The sequence below is a fragment of the Lygodium microphyllum genome, chromosome 5, assembly GCF_053477565.2.
Source record: "Lygodium microphyllum isolate KBCC chromosome 5, Lygodium_microphyllum_v1.1.10, whole genome shotgun sequence".
In the NCBI taxonomy this organism is placed as follows: Eukaryota; Viridiplantae; Streptophyta; class Polypodiopsida; order Schizaeales; family Lygodiaceae; genus Lygodium; species Lygodium microphyllum.
The window spans coordinates 48,568,436-48,582,631 of NC_141139.1; the positions used below are offsets into that span (position 1 = coordinate 48,568,436).

The 14,196-nt window shown below is 45.3% G+C and overlaps 1 protein-coding gene across 7 annotated transcripts in view; it reads right to left on the bottom strand.

Moving 5' to 3' along the window:
- Positions 1 to 367: 367 nt before the first annotated feature.
- LOC148035796 (uncharacterized) overlaps positions 368 to 14,196 on the bottom strand; it is a 167,564-nt gene continuing 153,735 nt past the window's right edge. For 2 of the 7 annotated variants that reach the window (XM_087677805.1, XM_087677809.1), the window contains one exon: positions 368 to 1,289. In XM_087677805.1, coding sequence (XP_087533931.1) covers positions 862 to 1,289 — 428 coding nt within the window. In that variant the 3' untranslated portion in view covers positions 368 to 861. The other 5 variants (XM_087677808.1, XM_087677810.1, XM_087677807.1 and 2 more) reach the window with 5 other exon arrangements.

A 14,196-nucleotide genomic window follows, 5' to 3' on the forward strand; every position in this document is an offset into this window, starting at 1 on the left:
TTTCAGTTGTTTCACTAAAGCCAACCAATGCATGTCGTTACATCTGCATCATGACCCCTTGCATGTCACAATGTTGGCCACATGTCATGACAGATTACAGCATACCTAAGATCCTTTTTTATCTTATTATCTCTTGCTTTTAGGCATTGTGCATAGCTCAGGATTCAGGATTGCCAAAATTGAAGAGAAAAGGGAACTGTTCACAAAATACAGCTTGGCTGCGTTATCACATGGTGATAGAGATATCAATGTAGTCTAGATCTTCATAGATATCTATGTAAAAGGAGAGGAAACACAACACACCACTACAAGAGGTCTGCCAGAACTCCAGAGGACCCATTTGCAACGACACAGTTTCTTACCACAGTAAGAGAGTTGAATATATCACTCAAAATCCCAGTCAACATCAATAAGATCCTTCAATATTTACAAGATATTACTAATCATACAAATACAGTATGAGAAAATTTTGAAGTTCAGCCATAGGGTTGAGATGCTACCTACCTATGAATAAAGGTCTGTCCATAAAGCTACATTGCAACCTTAGAATAAGGAAGCAAACTCCTGAAGTGTGAACAGAGAATACTAATGGCTTGAAAGACACCCTTCAAATCTGATCTCAGATCAATACACATCTTTTGACTTGAAAGGGCATGGAGAAAGAGATTTGCAGTGTAGCAGCATTTGTGCTGCATGCCATTGTTCAACACATATTACAAAGATGCTCACAGAGCACAGTATGGCCTGTATGTACAAGCTCACATTATACAAGGAGTATGCAACCCCAAATAGGATAAGAATTCCCTTCATTCATTGACCTAATCAGGCCACAAGAAAATTCCCACTCATGGAATCAATCATCTATAAAGGTAGCCACTTTGATGATTCCTGTGGAACAACTGTCTTGTATGGCATCTTTTTCTGCTTTGTTTGGTTACTTGGAAGAGATGCCAGATTGTTTGAAGAAGAGGAATGGTCCTCTTCTGCATCATTTGAGCTTTGGGAGCTGCCTTCTGACAATTCCAGTGCTTGATTCAGGGCAGTTACTGTAGCTATGCCTCGTGCATGTAGTTCATGGATATCAGTCACATTCCTACCAGTTTCTGAATGTATGTTGATACCCATCAAAGATTTTGCATTCAATTCACTCCCTTGTGGTTTTGCCAATGTTGCCTTGACTTTTGATTTGCAAGTTCGTTTTCTCCCTCTTTGAGGCTCAAGTCCCAACATCCTGGCTACTTCTGTTAGCCCTCCCCATTTTTCCAATGCACGTGCCAAGTCATAGCGGCCTAGTTCAAAAAACAGTCAACTCAGCATTCAAAGAGTGCAGGCTTTCTCAATGAAAATTGCTGATTAGAGAGGAATTCTGTTGTACATTCTATGCCAAAGAAAAATAAGAATCTAAATCGAAACACAATCAAAACATTTAAAGAGGCACTAAGGATTTATAAGTCTTGTTTCATGCACAAAGCTGCAGCACACTCGAGTTTACCCAAATATAAAACCCATAAAGCTTACGTGATCAACTTAAAGACAAAACTACATAGGAGATACTGTTAGAGAATGTCATTCAATGCCAGTTAATCAGAGAAGATAGGCCAAGGTTGAGAGCCCTGTGGAGATCCAGATTAGACCACCTGATATGTCAGTCCATTCAGAAGTGACCATAACATACACAATTTTTCATGGAGGACTTAAAATGCTCATCCAATATGCTACAATAAACTTCAGGTAACTAGAGTGCCATGTTCAGACATAATGAATTAGGGTCAAAAAATCCCAAATCAGAAAATGCACTTGGTATCATTACATGATCAGAGTTTTAGCAACGCCACCTGGCATGATGAAGAGCAGAAATCAAGTAAAAATGTTGTGGGACTTTGTCGTGGCCTTTTCTCACTACTAGTTTTCTTGTATTAGGCAACATAAACGCATTTGTCCTTGCATTCATGACCCTCATAAAGCATTCGTTGAAGAAATCCACTTGCAGGAAGCTAATCCCCATGACAACTTCCCAAGCCAACTATGCACAAGCCAATTAACCATCCATCACAAGAAGATGGATTCCCACCTTCCCAAAGCAAGCAAAGCTCAACCAGCCCTATATCTGAGGAAACAGTTTGCTTTCTTTGATGGGGAAAAGAAAGCTCTTTTTGAGCACCTCATGTTGCTTAGTTCCACACCTAGTGCTGCAACAATACAATAAAAAACTGCACAAGAAATTACACGCATCAACATTTCGTGTGATTATAGTGTTTTAGTAGCTTGTAATGCCCACCTGTTTGTGCATGCCTTTTTCTAATATGTGCAGCTGAGGACATCTGTACTCCCTGTGGAGCAGAGACTGACACGTGTGGACCAACCCAACACTAGCATGCCTTCACCAGCATCAAACACAAAATGCATTCAATCTCTCAGTCAAGTTATCCATCACTTCTACAGGTACTGCCATTTCCTTATCCATTCCTGTTTCTGTTTTCCTCTTTCACATGACTGCAATCACCAATCTTTGCATGGTGATCATGTGTTTCTGCACAGCTTCAAATTTTCAGATCGTTGCAGCCTTCTGCCATTTAGTAGATTATTCAACAGAACTTGAGATAGTGTGTGTGCAGTAGTTTCAGGATGCCATTGCATCAACAGTATATGCAATTCCTAGTGTTTCAGCACTAAGCAATGTCTAGCTGTTTGTGCTTGCTTTTCATCAGTATTGTGCAGCCAAAGAACAGTTTTACTTGTTGGGCAAGAGCATACCACCATTGACACCAATTATAGAAATGTAGTCAGTATTTTAGCCAAGTTACTTCAGCTTTAACCTCTAGTCAGTTAGTCACATTGTATTTCAGCAAGGACGAGTCTATTCTACCTCACACACTCGCGCAGAGCCAACACAATAGCATAGTGCAGCCAGCAGGGATAATAAACGGTCATGAAAAAGATCTAACTAAGATCGATCTAATTCATACACATAGCCTTCCACAAGGATATGCTCATGTGACACCAAGTTATGGACTTTCCAAATAGTCCATGAAGCCCAAAAGCAAACCCAATTTAAAGAAAAAGTAGTGGAGTATAATTTGGACAAGAAGGCACCAAAAAGCCCAAAAAGCCTGACGAATCTAATTCACACACGTGCTCACGCACTCCCTCCCTCCCCCCCCGCCCCCACCCCCCCTTTTCTCTTTTTTTTTCATGAAGATAATTGCATTAAGCAGTAAAAAAATTTACATCAGACCATCAGGTCAACATTCTCTCTGTATCTCTTACATTCTATTACATCAGACCATCAGGTCAGCATACGCTGTCTCTCTCACTCTCTCTATAACTAATATTTACATGAGGCCTGCAGGTTCACAGAACAACCAAAACAACCTATTACATGAACAGTACTAATAGATCACACAGAAGGAACAACTGGAGTAGAGGGAACAATCGCCAGCCAGGGAGCAGCAATCTCCAAAAGAACCACGTCTGCTGACATCACAGAGGAGATTTGCCATAATGCTAGTTCATGTACACAGGCCACATGGCCATGGATGCCTGCTGCTGAATCAAAAATAAAGGCATTGTGAGTACGCCATATATGCCACAGGGCTGTCCATCTAAGGAAATGAAATAGACAGGAACAATCTGAACTCAAAGAGCACATGGAGGACATGCTTCCCATAATACATGAACGAACTGAGAGGCAGTGCTGAGTCACTGAGGACCACACATGGGAAATGAAATTCCAGATCTGTCGTGCAACAGGGCACGAGACAAAGAGGTGAAGCAATGTCTCATCACACATAGTGTAGAAAACACAACGCCCAGCAGAGATCTTTCGGGCACGAAGCACTTCTCCCGTTGGAAGGCTCCCAATGAGCAAGCACCACAGAACACTTTTCCTTGATATGGGACCTTACACTTCCAAAGCTAGATAAACCTTTCCCGCCACTTCTTTTTACTACCCCTACGATGCCATAACCTATCCACTTTCCCCATAACCCATCTCTTGGCTTCCACCATCTGATGATATATCTGATTAGACGACCTTTTCTCAAAATCATCACGAAGCACAAACATCTAATCATGCCAAGGATCCAATGGCTGTAACACAGACAAAGGAAAGAACCTCTGAAGACTGTCCCATACGGACAACCAAATGTTCCTATATCCATGAAGCACCCTAAGGTACTGACGAATACGCCTAAAGGAATAAAGACGGAGCTGCCCAGGAATAACACCATCACTGACTGTCTTCAACCCCAACCTAGCCATGCGATTGAACTTTTCTTGCTGCAAATCTTTTTGTAGCCAATTCAACAACCTTGAGGAACCCAGTATTTCTCCTTGTAGTGAATTTTCCTCTTAACAAATATCCGCGGGACGCCAAACTACAAAACAAAGCATCTCTTGCTAGAAAGCTATCAAGTGCGAAAGGAGAGAAGATTGGGAGACCTTCAAAGGCTTCGTAGAATTAAGCGGGTGCCACCAGGAAGTATGAATAACCGTGCTACCATGAGAGATGCGAGTCTTTTCTATGAAGAATCTGGTAATATCTGACCAAGGATGACACTGAATACATAGACTTTGCAACAGGGATAGCCTCAAAGCGGCCATATGCAAATTAACATCTAGCAAAGCTGCACCCCCCATCCTTTCGGAGTGGTCACATGCTGCCATGAGATCCATACATGCCCCAAACAATTGCCTTTCTTTTTCCAGAGCATAAATATGATAGGCCAAACCAAATCCAAAATGGACTTCTTAGTCCAAGGAAGCAATGGCAAAAAGAATGAGATCATACTGATCATAATGCATTAAGCCACTTTTAGTCTAACATGTAGTGGCCAACTCTGAGATTTCCAATACATGAACTTGTCATGAATTTGGGAGGCCATCCAATCCAGCAAGGTAGGAGGAGCAACCTCCACACCAATAGGATCTTCCAAGTGTCTGGTTATATTACCCCTTGTGATCACAATTCCATTCCATCCCAAGGCCTGCAGTTCATTCTCCGTACAAGAGAGAAGGGTGGATTTCTGAGTATTGATATGAAGACTCGATGCCAAAGCAAAAAAGATTCCAGGCCACCATTGTCCGATTAACATTAATATGATCTGCCTTAAGGAACATAAAAGAATCATCAGCCAAAGATTGACCCACAAGCGGGTCACCGCTAGGAAGAGATAAGCCAACTAACTCACCTTGAGCTGCTAACTTATCCAATAATGAGAGCATGGGGTGAGTTACCAAAGTAAACAACAAAGGCTTGAGAGGACCACCTTGTCGAAACGATTGGGACAAGGCAATTTCCTCCGTAATCCCTCCATTAAGAGCAATACGGGCCACAACACCCTGACTGATGGTATCAACTAGAGAAATCATACAGGGCCCAAAACCCATTGTAGACATCAATTGCCGCAAGAAAGACCAGCTGACATGATCAAATGCTTTCTCAATATCCAACTAAAGCATAACAACCTGCTGGCTAGAAGCTTTGGCATAGTCAATTCCAAGCTGAACATTCAAAATGTTGTGCATTATATTCCGTCCTTTAATAAAACCATTATGACATGGATGAATGAGGTGCGGAAAAACTTTCTGCAATCTGTTGGCAATAATTTTGGACAAGATTTTATATAACAATCCCATAACAGAAATGGGTCTCCATTTTTTCAAAAAGGTCGGAGAAGAAATCTTGGGCAACAACCTGATGACAATCTTTCAATCCAAAGGCATTATACCAGAGTTCCACACCTGCTAACACAAGCGAGTTAATGGGCCCTTAAGCAGTTGCACATGGGCTGAAAACAACTCATTAGGAAGCCCATCCCAGCCCGGACTTTTCCTTCGAGGCAAGTGAGACAACAGTTCTTCCATTTCACCTTCAAAAATATCAACCTCCATTAAATTCACCTATTTTGGTTTCACCTAATTACTAACTAGGTCACAAATATATGTTCGAGCAGAGAGAACAGCATCAGAAAGAATCTCTTGCGGACCCAACAAGGCCCTATAAAAGTCAATAGTCATCCGAATAATAGAGGCAGAATCGGTCACCATATCACCTTGCCCATCCTTTAAGCACACAATATTTTCCAGGGTATATTTCTGATGCAAACGAGTAAAAAATTGATGAGTTTGATAGTTGTTATCATATAAAGCTTCAGCTCTGGCCGACGGTTTGTATTTTGCATATTCCTCTTCCTGAAGAGATTGAACCCTGCCTTTGAGCCATTCAATGCATATGAGCAAGTCATCATTGGAATCCCTAGTTCGACACAGAGACAAGGAATGAGCTACTAAAGATTGAGCATACTGCATTTCAGCTCGAAACGAGGAAGCATGTTGAATACCATATTGTTGGGATAACGCTCGCACATTATCCCTAAAGAACGCCCATGATTCCATCCCTGTAGATAGAACCCTCAAGCTAAAAGAGACTATCAATTGCTGAACGCCTTCCAAAAATTGATTTTGCAGCAAAAAAGATTGATTAAACCGAGGTCACAAGCGGGCTAGGAGAGCCTTAAATGCATGAACAGGTCTGTGACTCATTTCCAAGACAGGGTAATGATCTGACAAAACATGTTGTTCCACGCACATATCATTGATTGCAGAAAGAAAAGAGTCACCTTGACAAATGTATATTCTATCCAGTCTAGCTCAAGTATTTAGATGCTGAAAAGAACGGTAAGTGTATCCAACTTGTGAAGGATACATCCAGGACCGCATGTTGCAAGAGCGTCCCAAGCCTGTCTCTCAGGACCATCCATGACTGAATGCGGAGAGATCGCCTGATCTGCAGAAACACAGGCTTTAAAATCGCCCATAACAAAACCTTGACGAGCCATGGCAAGGCATTGTATATCTTCCCAAAGCTGATGACGTTCCCTTGCATTAGAAGGAGCATATACACCTACTATCCACAAAACCTCACCCTCATAAATGATTTCAAGAATCAAAAATTGGCCACGAGGGTCCTGAGAGACCAACGATGCTTGTTGTAGGGAGGATTTGACAGCCAACATAACTCCCGATCTGTCAGGGGACGACCACTAAAGAAAACTACATAATCCTTATATACATATGAAGATCCGGCCAAAGCGTGCTGTTTATGCTCCACAGCACAAAAAACATCCCATTTTCCAGCTAGCACCACTTTCCACAACGGATACTACTTTCTGCCCGAAGAAATACCTTTCACATTACACAGAGCAATTTTCATGAGGATTCACAAATGAGAAGAACTACTGAACCGCCGCTTTCCCTTTCCCTTTTACATCAATAGCCTTGGCAGCCTGGAATCTCTCCATTTCACCTCGAATAACATCAACAAGATCTGCCCTCTGCAAGCCGGCAATGGAAGCATGGGAAGGGAAGTGCTGTTGCAGGGAACGGAAAACATCCCGAGGAGACACGAGCCTCCCATGCGCATTGAAGCACAAAGCAGAATCAAAAGGTCTTTTATCTTCTATTGCCGGAGCACGGGAAGATTGGGGTTTCATATAAAACCCCCTTCCTCTACGTTGAAAGATTTGAGTAATTGGGGGCAGCGAAGGATGGACATGAGTGGAGCGAGAATCCAGTCTTGCATTACAACAAACCACAGTGACCCAAAAATCCTCCTAAAGAGGTAAATTCCGCCCACCCGCAATTACGACAAACCACAATGACCTAGAAATCCTCCTAAAGAGGTAAATTTCGCCCACCCGCAAGCGAAGCACGTTCCCCATCACCATGAGAAACGTCCTTCTTGCCTTCATTGCGACCATGTTGTGAAAACTGCTCAAGATCCGCCACGGGCTTCTAAATCGTCTGCTGAGGGAGGTGGTCTTGCATTTCCATATCTGGGTTCATAGAGCAATTCCCTACCTCCATATTTTTGTCGCATTCCGAAATGAAATGGCCCAACTAGCCACATCTGAAACAATGGCCAACAAAAGTACCCCATTTCAACTGATAGACCAACGTTTGTAACCCTGGAACCTCGAAATGAATCTTCATTGGGCAAGGTTTCCTTGTATCCCAAAGCATACATGCCCTATTCCGATTACGTGAAGCCAGCCGGGGTTCCACCAAAACCTCCCCAATGGTTCTCAAAACCAAAGGGAGGAGACGCCAAAGATGCGCAAGAAAATCCACCACCTCTACCCAAATTGGGCATGCTTGTCTCAAGACCTCCGGAAACTCCGACATGGCCCTCCAAGGGACCACATGAACTAGTTGCCCATCCATAAACAAGGGAATGTGTTGCATAATAAGAGCCTGTGCTTCTGCAGAGCGAAAAAGAACGGGCCATCATAAATCTCTTCCACCAGGGGAACCTGCATACGCCGCAGAGCGAAAAAGAACCTCAAAGAACCCCTTCGGGCCATCATAAATCTCTTCCACCAGGGGAACCTGCATACGCCGCCCTAAAACATCTTAGGAGCACTATTCAAAACTGACAAACATAGACTACAGCCAAGCACAAATTCTGGTGATCAAAGGAGTCCTTCCAATAAAATAAAATATGGCTTCCCTCTCATGGAAAGCAGCTATCTGTTGTAAAACCAGGTCGGTTCCCATGACTACAACTACTTGATCCCCATCCAGTATTGCGTTAGCTTTTCCCTCATTACAATGGACATAATCTGACATAAGATGATTGGCAGTGGCCAGCATGAACTGATAAAGATCCATCGGGCTGTGAACAGGAAACGTGAACCTCTGGCTGAGACAAATTCGGGGCCAAGACCGGTTCTTCGACTGTCATCCTGCGACGTTTTTGCATCTCTTCACTATCCTTGAACGGCCCGAGTTCATCAGCTGAGGAATCATCATCCGGATTAGTGAAGTCTTTGTCGTTCCCTTGCCCAATCTACTGATCCAGAAAGGCCATATCGATGCCATTAGATTCCTGCAGATTTGCCATAGCAGAACCAGATTCGGAACCCAAAATTCTTTCTCCCTCTCTCACTCTCTCTCTCTCGCACACTGTTTCTCTGTACAGGAGCAGGTCTGCTCTCTTTATCAGTGCACAGGGGCAGATTGCACGTGTAATAATGTCTGGTCCGCAGGCTCTGGATAAGGGCGCTCAGAGAATGTGCAGCTAACTGCGCGGACAGCAGGTCAGTTACTGCCTGGGTGCGTGAAGGCTGACCCAGCAGAGCCTTCTCTCTCTCTCTCTCTCTCTCTCTCTCTCTCTCTCTCTCTCTCTCTCTCTCTCTGTGCAGGTTGCTGCCCCACTGGTCACACCCCAGGTCTGCAGATCGTCCTCTCCCTGCTGGAGGTTGCTGCCTTCAGAAGTCACATTGCAGGCCATCCTGCTTCAAGCCATGACCTGCTCCCTACCTGCACCACCCTGGTCCCACTCGCCCTGGACTGCACCTCTGGACTCCACCTCTGCCTGTCACGACCTGCCCTGCCTGACATCATGATTGCTGCAACACAAGGATAGCATGCCTGCCTAACAACTTGGAGGCCTGAGGTCATGTCTGTTGTGCAGCCACTACCTGTGTGACTGCTGCTACAGTCTGTACATCTGCATGTAGGGTTACAGACAAGCCAAGATATTCTTGTCAAGTCTGCAGTACTACGCCTGCAGTATCAAGATTGAAAGACAGAAACAAAGCTGATCACCACCTGAAGCCCAACCTGCAGAAATCTCAGTAAAGAAAGTGATAACGATAATTACAGACAAACCTGAGATCAATTTAGAAGCTTGAAAGGACAAATACATAGCCTGAAACAAAACCTGTTAGCAACCCAGAGATAAGGCACTCGTATGATGATATGTCAAGAGGCTGCATGGTGTACCACACCAGCCACTGATTCCTCATCCACTGGGGCCCCACCCTACAACATACACCTTATTCACACGGGATATGGTTAGGAGAGCGATAAGTGTCTACAGCATGGATGATCGATGGATCACATAGGAATACAGGGTGAACATTTCATTTCCTTTCCTTTATGTTTAATAGGGCCCTGGCGGAAGGCCTTCCGGATGAGTAGACCATGCACACTATTGTACCTTTCCACAAATCTGGAGATTCCCTAGGTCTGGATAACTACACAACCATCACGGTAGGCCACACACTAACCAAGATCTATGGAGCAATGCTGGAGGTGGAGATTCGCGCATATACAGAGAGAGGGAATTTGAGAGCAGCAAGACAGACCAAAATTCAGATGAGGCTTTTCTACACTTAGACTATATCTTCACCTTGAGGACCATGGTTGAGCAGACAAAAATGAAGAAGAACAAGATCTACTACTGCTTTGTGCATTTCCGTAAAGCTTTTGACAGTTCCAAGGGATAGATAAATACAAAGGCTGCAAACACTGGAGATCCCATCAGACATGACCTAGGGTATCTATGCAGTATATGAGAGGGTGACTGGTTGAGTGAGATGCCCAGGAGGACTATCACACGTGGTCTCTAGTACCATAAGAGTGAAGCAACCATGTCCCCCCTCCCACACTCTTTGGACTCTGCATTGATGAGATTGAGGACCACATCACACAAGGAGGAGATGGACTGGATATAGCATGTACATTGGTCTCCATTTTGCTTTATGTTGATCACACACACACACACTCTCTCTCTTTTTTTTTTTTCGTAGAAGGTAATTGTATTAATTACGAAAAATACAAGATTACTTGATTACAAAATAGTTGATGACACTAAGCCATCAGGAGAAAAAGTTCTCTCGCTCGCTCTCTCTCTTTCTGATTAGAAGAGGCACGAGGGCCATAGGCCAATGTGGGGAAAATCCCAGTAGTAATGCACTACAAAGTTACACGAATCATGGCAACGACCCAGAGGCAATTGCCATATGCCAAGGAAGCAAATCCTCCCGAGGGAGTAAGTCGGCGTGTCGGATGAGATCTAACTGCCAGTGCAAGAGGCCTTTAAGCCTGGCAACATGGCGCGGTACATTAGAGGCCGAATCAAAGAGAAAAGCATTGCGCGTGGTCCAAATGTGCCAGCATCCCCAGTATCTGAAAAAGTGAAATAATATCTTCATGTGCAACTGTGGCGGTGTGGGGTACTTCGGGCGCACAAAGACCCAGTCGAAAGGAGTTAGCGAGGAGCCCACCACAGTGCGCCAAATGTGCGACAAGAGTAACCAGATATTCTTGGCGAGCGGGCAAGAAAGAAAACGATGTCGAGCCGACTCCGCCGTAGTGGTACAGAAGAAGCAATTGCCATTGGAGATGCGATGCTTGGCAAGGGCCGAGGCAAGAGGAAGACCACCAATCATTACCCTCCAAAGAAAGACCTTGCATTTGAAAGGTGCCTTATTCAGCCAGCCCTCCATCAGCATTGTCTGCCACCATGTCAACGATTTCCGCAGTCCCCAAACAGTATTAGCTTTGTCACCCAGCCATTGGCGATCCTGAATAAGAAGATGATAGACCTGATTAGTAGAGGCCTTTTCCAGACTCAACCGGCTTGCAAGGTCCCAGTCCTGCCAAGGGCGATCCACCGCCAGGGCAGGAAAGGGTTGCCTGCCCTGAAGCTCCGCCGAAAGCTTTTCCCATAAATCACGGTATACGCGCGGGATCTTGAAAAGTCGCCTAGCAGTCCGAAAGGATACGAGGACGTTGCGCGTGGCAAGGGTAGCATCCGCAACCGACGTCACACCTAAACGGGCCATGCAGTTAAATCGCAGTCTGAGCTGATGTTTATCTTCCCATGAAAGAAGTCTCGATACTGTCAACAATTCCAGCTGAAAGGAGTTAGTCTGCAAAGCGGTCCCCTACCGGGTGCCAACGGGCCTTTTTGAGCACCACTTTCCAAGAGTCGACCAAGTGCAGTAACTAAGGGGAAGAGGAGCTGGAAAAACGGGAGTCAGCATTAAGGACATGCCACCAGGAGGCCCGAAGCCAGGTATTGCCATGGCGGAGCCCGCTGTCCTCAAGAAAATAACGGGCTATGATGGTCCACGGGTGATGATCCACACACATGGCCCGAAAAAGGGACCAACGGAGAGCGAGCATATGATGTTCTGGATCCAAAAGAGCTCCACCACCCATGCGCTTAGGGGTACATGTATGTGACCATGAAATCCAAGAAATGCCTGCCTGCAGAGAATCCTTCTTCCATAGCATGAAACGGATGGGATGAGTGAGAGGCTTCAAAGTAGTAGGCGTCCATGGCAACAAGGGCAGGAAATACGATAGCATTGGGAGCATAATTGACTGAGCCACGTTGAGGCAGACATGGAAGGGCCACGCTTGCGACTTCCAATACATAAACTTTGCCGCCAGTTTTTGTGAAATCCAGTCCAACAGGTCCTTTGGCCGTACATCCACCCCCACTGGGTATCCAAGATGCCTGACAATAGAGCCACGGGAAACCACCTGGCCTTGCCAGCCTAATGACTGTAAATCAGGCTCCGTGCAACTGAGAATGGCGGACTTAAAGGCATTGATGCGAAGCCCAGAGGCTTGACCAAAAAGCGTCCAAACCTCTAATGCCTTGCGAATGTTGTCCCTGTCCGCCTGCAAAATCATGAAGGTGTCATCAGCCAACGATTGGCTAATGAAGTGTTGGCCCAAAGGAAGAGACAGCCCTGCCAGCTGAGCTGAATCTGCCATGGAAGATAACATTGAAAGGACCGGGTGAGTCGCCAGGGCAAAGAAGAGCGGACTCAAAGGACAACCCTGTCTGACTGAGCGTGCAAGGACAAAGGGCTCAGTAACCCCACCATTGAGCATAACTCTGGATGAAGCCGCAACACTAATGGTGTAGATCAATCGGGACATGCGGGTACCAAAGCCCATAGCAGACATGAGATCTGCAATGAAAGACCAGTCCACATAATCAAACGCCTTTTCCAAGTCCAATTGAATCAAGACCACTTCCTGACCGGAGTGTCGTGCATAGTCAATAGCCATTTGCACATTTAAGATATTATGCAGAATGTTGTGGCCCTTAATGAAACCATATTGGAGAGGATGCACAATAGCGGGAAGGTGCTTGTGAAGCCGATTGGCCAGCACTTTGGAGTAGATTTTATACATGGAGCCCATCAAAGAGATTGGTCTCCAGTGTTGCAGCTTTGACGGCGAAGGGACCTTTGGAATCAGTTTGATAAGGCCTTCTTTCCATGAGGAGGGCATGACCCCCGTTTCCCAAACCTGTTGAAACAATACCACCAATGGCTTCACCAACTGCGTGGCTGAGCTCTGAAAGAATTCATTAGTGAGACCATCCCAGCCAGGACTTTTATCCGTCGGTAGGTGCAACAAAACGTCCATGACCTCCTCCTCGCAAATATCCGCCTCCAAAGTGGCTTGCATATCCAATGGAACCTGCTGGTGGACCAGATGATAGAAGACCGAGCGGGCATGCGTAACTTGGCTGGAAGGCAAGGGGGAAGAACCAAGGAGTTCCATAAAATAATTTCTGCACAAATTGACAATGGTCTGCGGATCAGTGACCATGCGACCCTCCGGATCATGGAGTCTGGTCATATTGTCGCGAGCCGGAGACGCATGCAAGGCGCGAAAGAACTTATGAGACTAGCAGGCACTATCTTGCAAAGTGTCAGTCAAGGTATGCAGCTTGGCCTGCTGATAAGATTTCAACTGAAATACTTGAAGAAGATGGGCCACACACCTCTCCAATGACAGCAAAAAATCATCATCTGGGGAATCCAGGATCAAGGAGCGGACCAAAGCCAGTAGCTTCTCTGCTGCAGATCGGCGACGGCGACAAAGGGATGCATGATGGATTCCATACTGCCGAGCAACACGCCGTACATTAGAGAGCAACCGTGCAAATGAAGGCAAGCCCTCAGAGGCGAAGTCCAATAAGAACCTCTCGATCAGTTGCTGCAAATAGCCCTGAAAAATTGAATGCTTCAAATAAGAGGAGTTGAAACGTAACGGGAGCCTATCCAGCAACTGCATAAAAGGTGCAAGAGATTGTGCCCGCATCTCCAGCTGAAGGGGGAAATGATCCGACAACGCATATTGCTGCAAGACCTTCATTTCCAGCATCTCGAGAAGAAAATCATCCCCCTGCATGATATACATTCTGTCCAGCCACGACCAAGTAGTGGCATATTGTGCAGAATGAAAAGTAAACCCCGAAAAAGAAGGGTGAAGCCAGGACCAAAGATCCTGCTTAAGAACATGCAAAGCAAAGGAATTCCACACCCGGCTTTCCGGCGCATCCATTACCGAATGCGCTGAAGTGGACTGAGAAGAGTG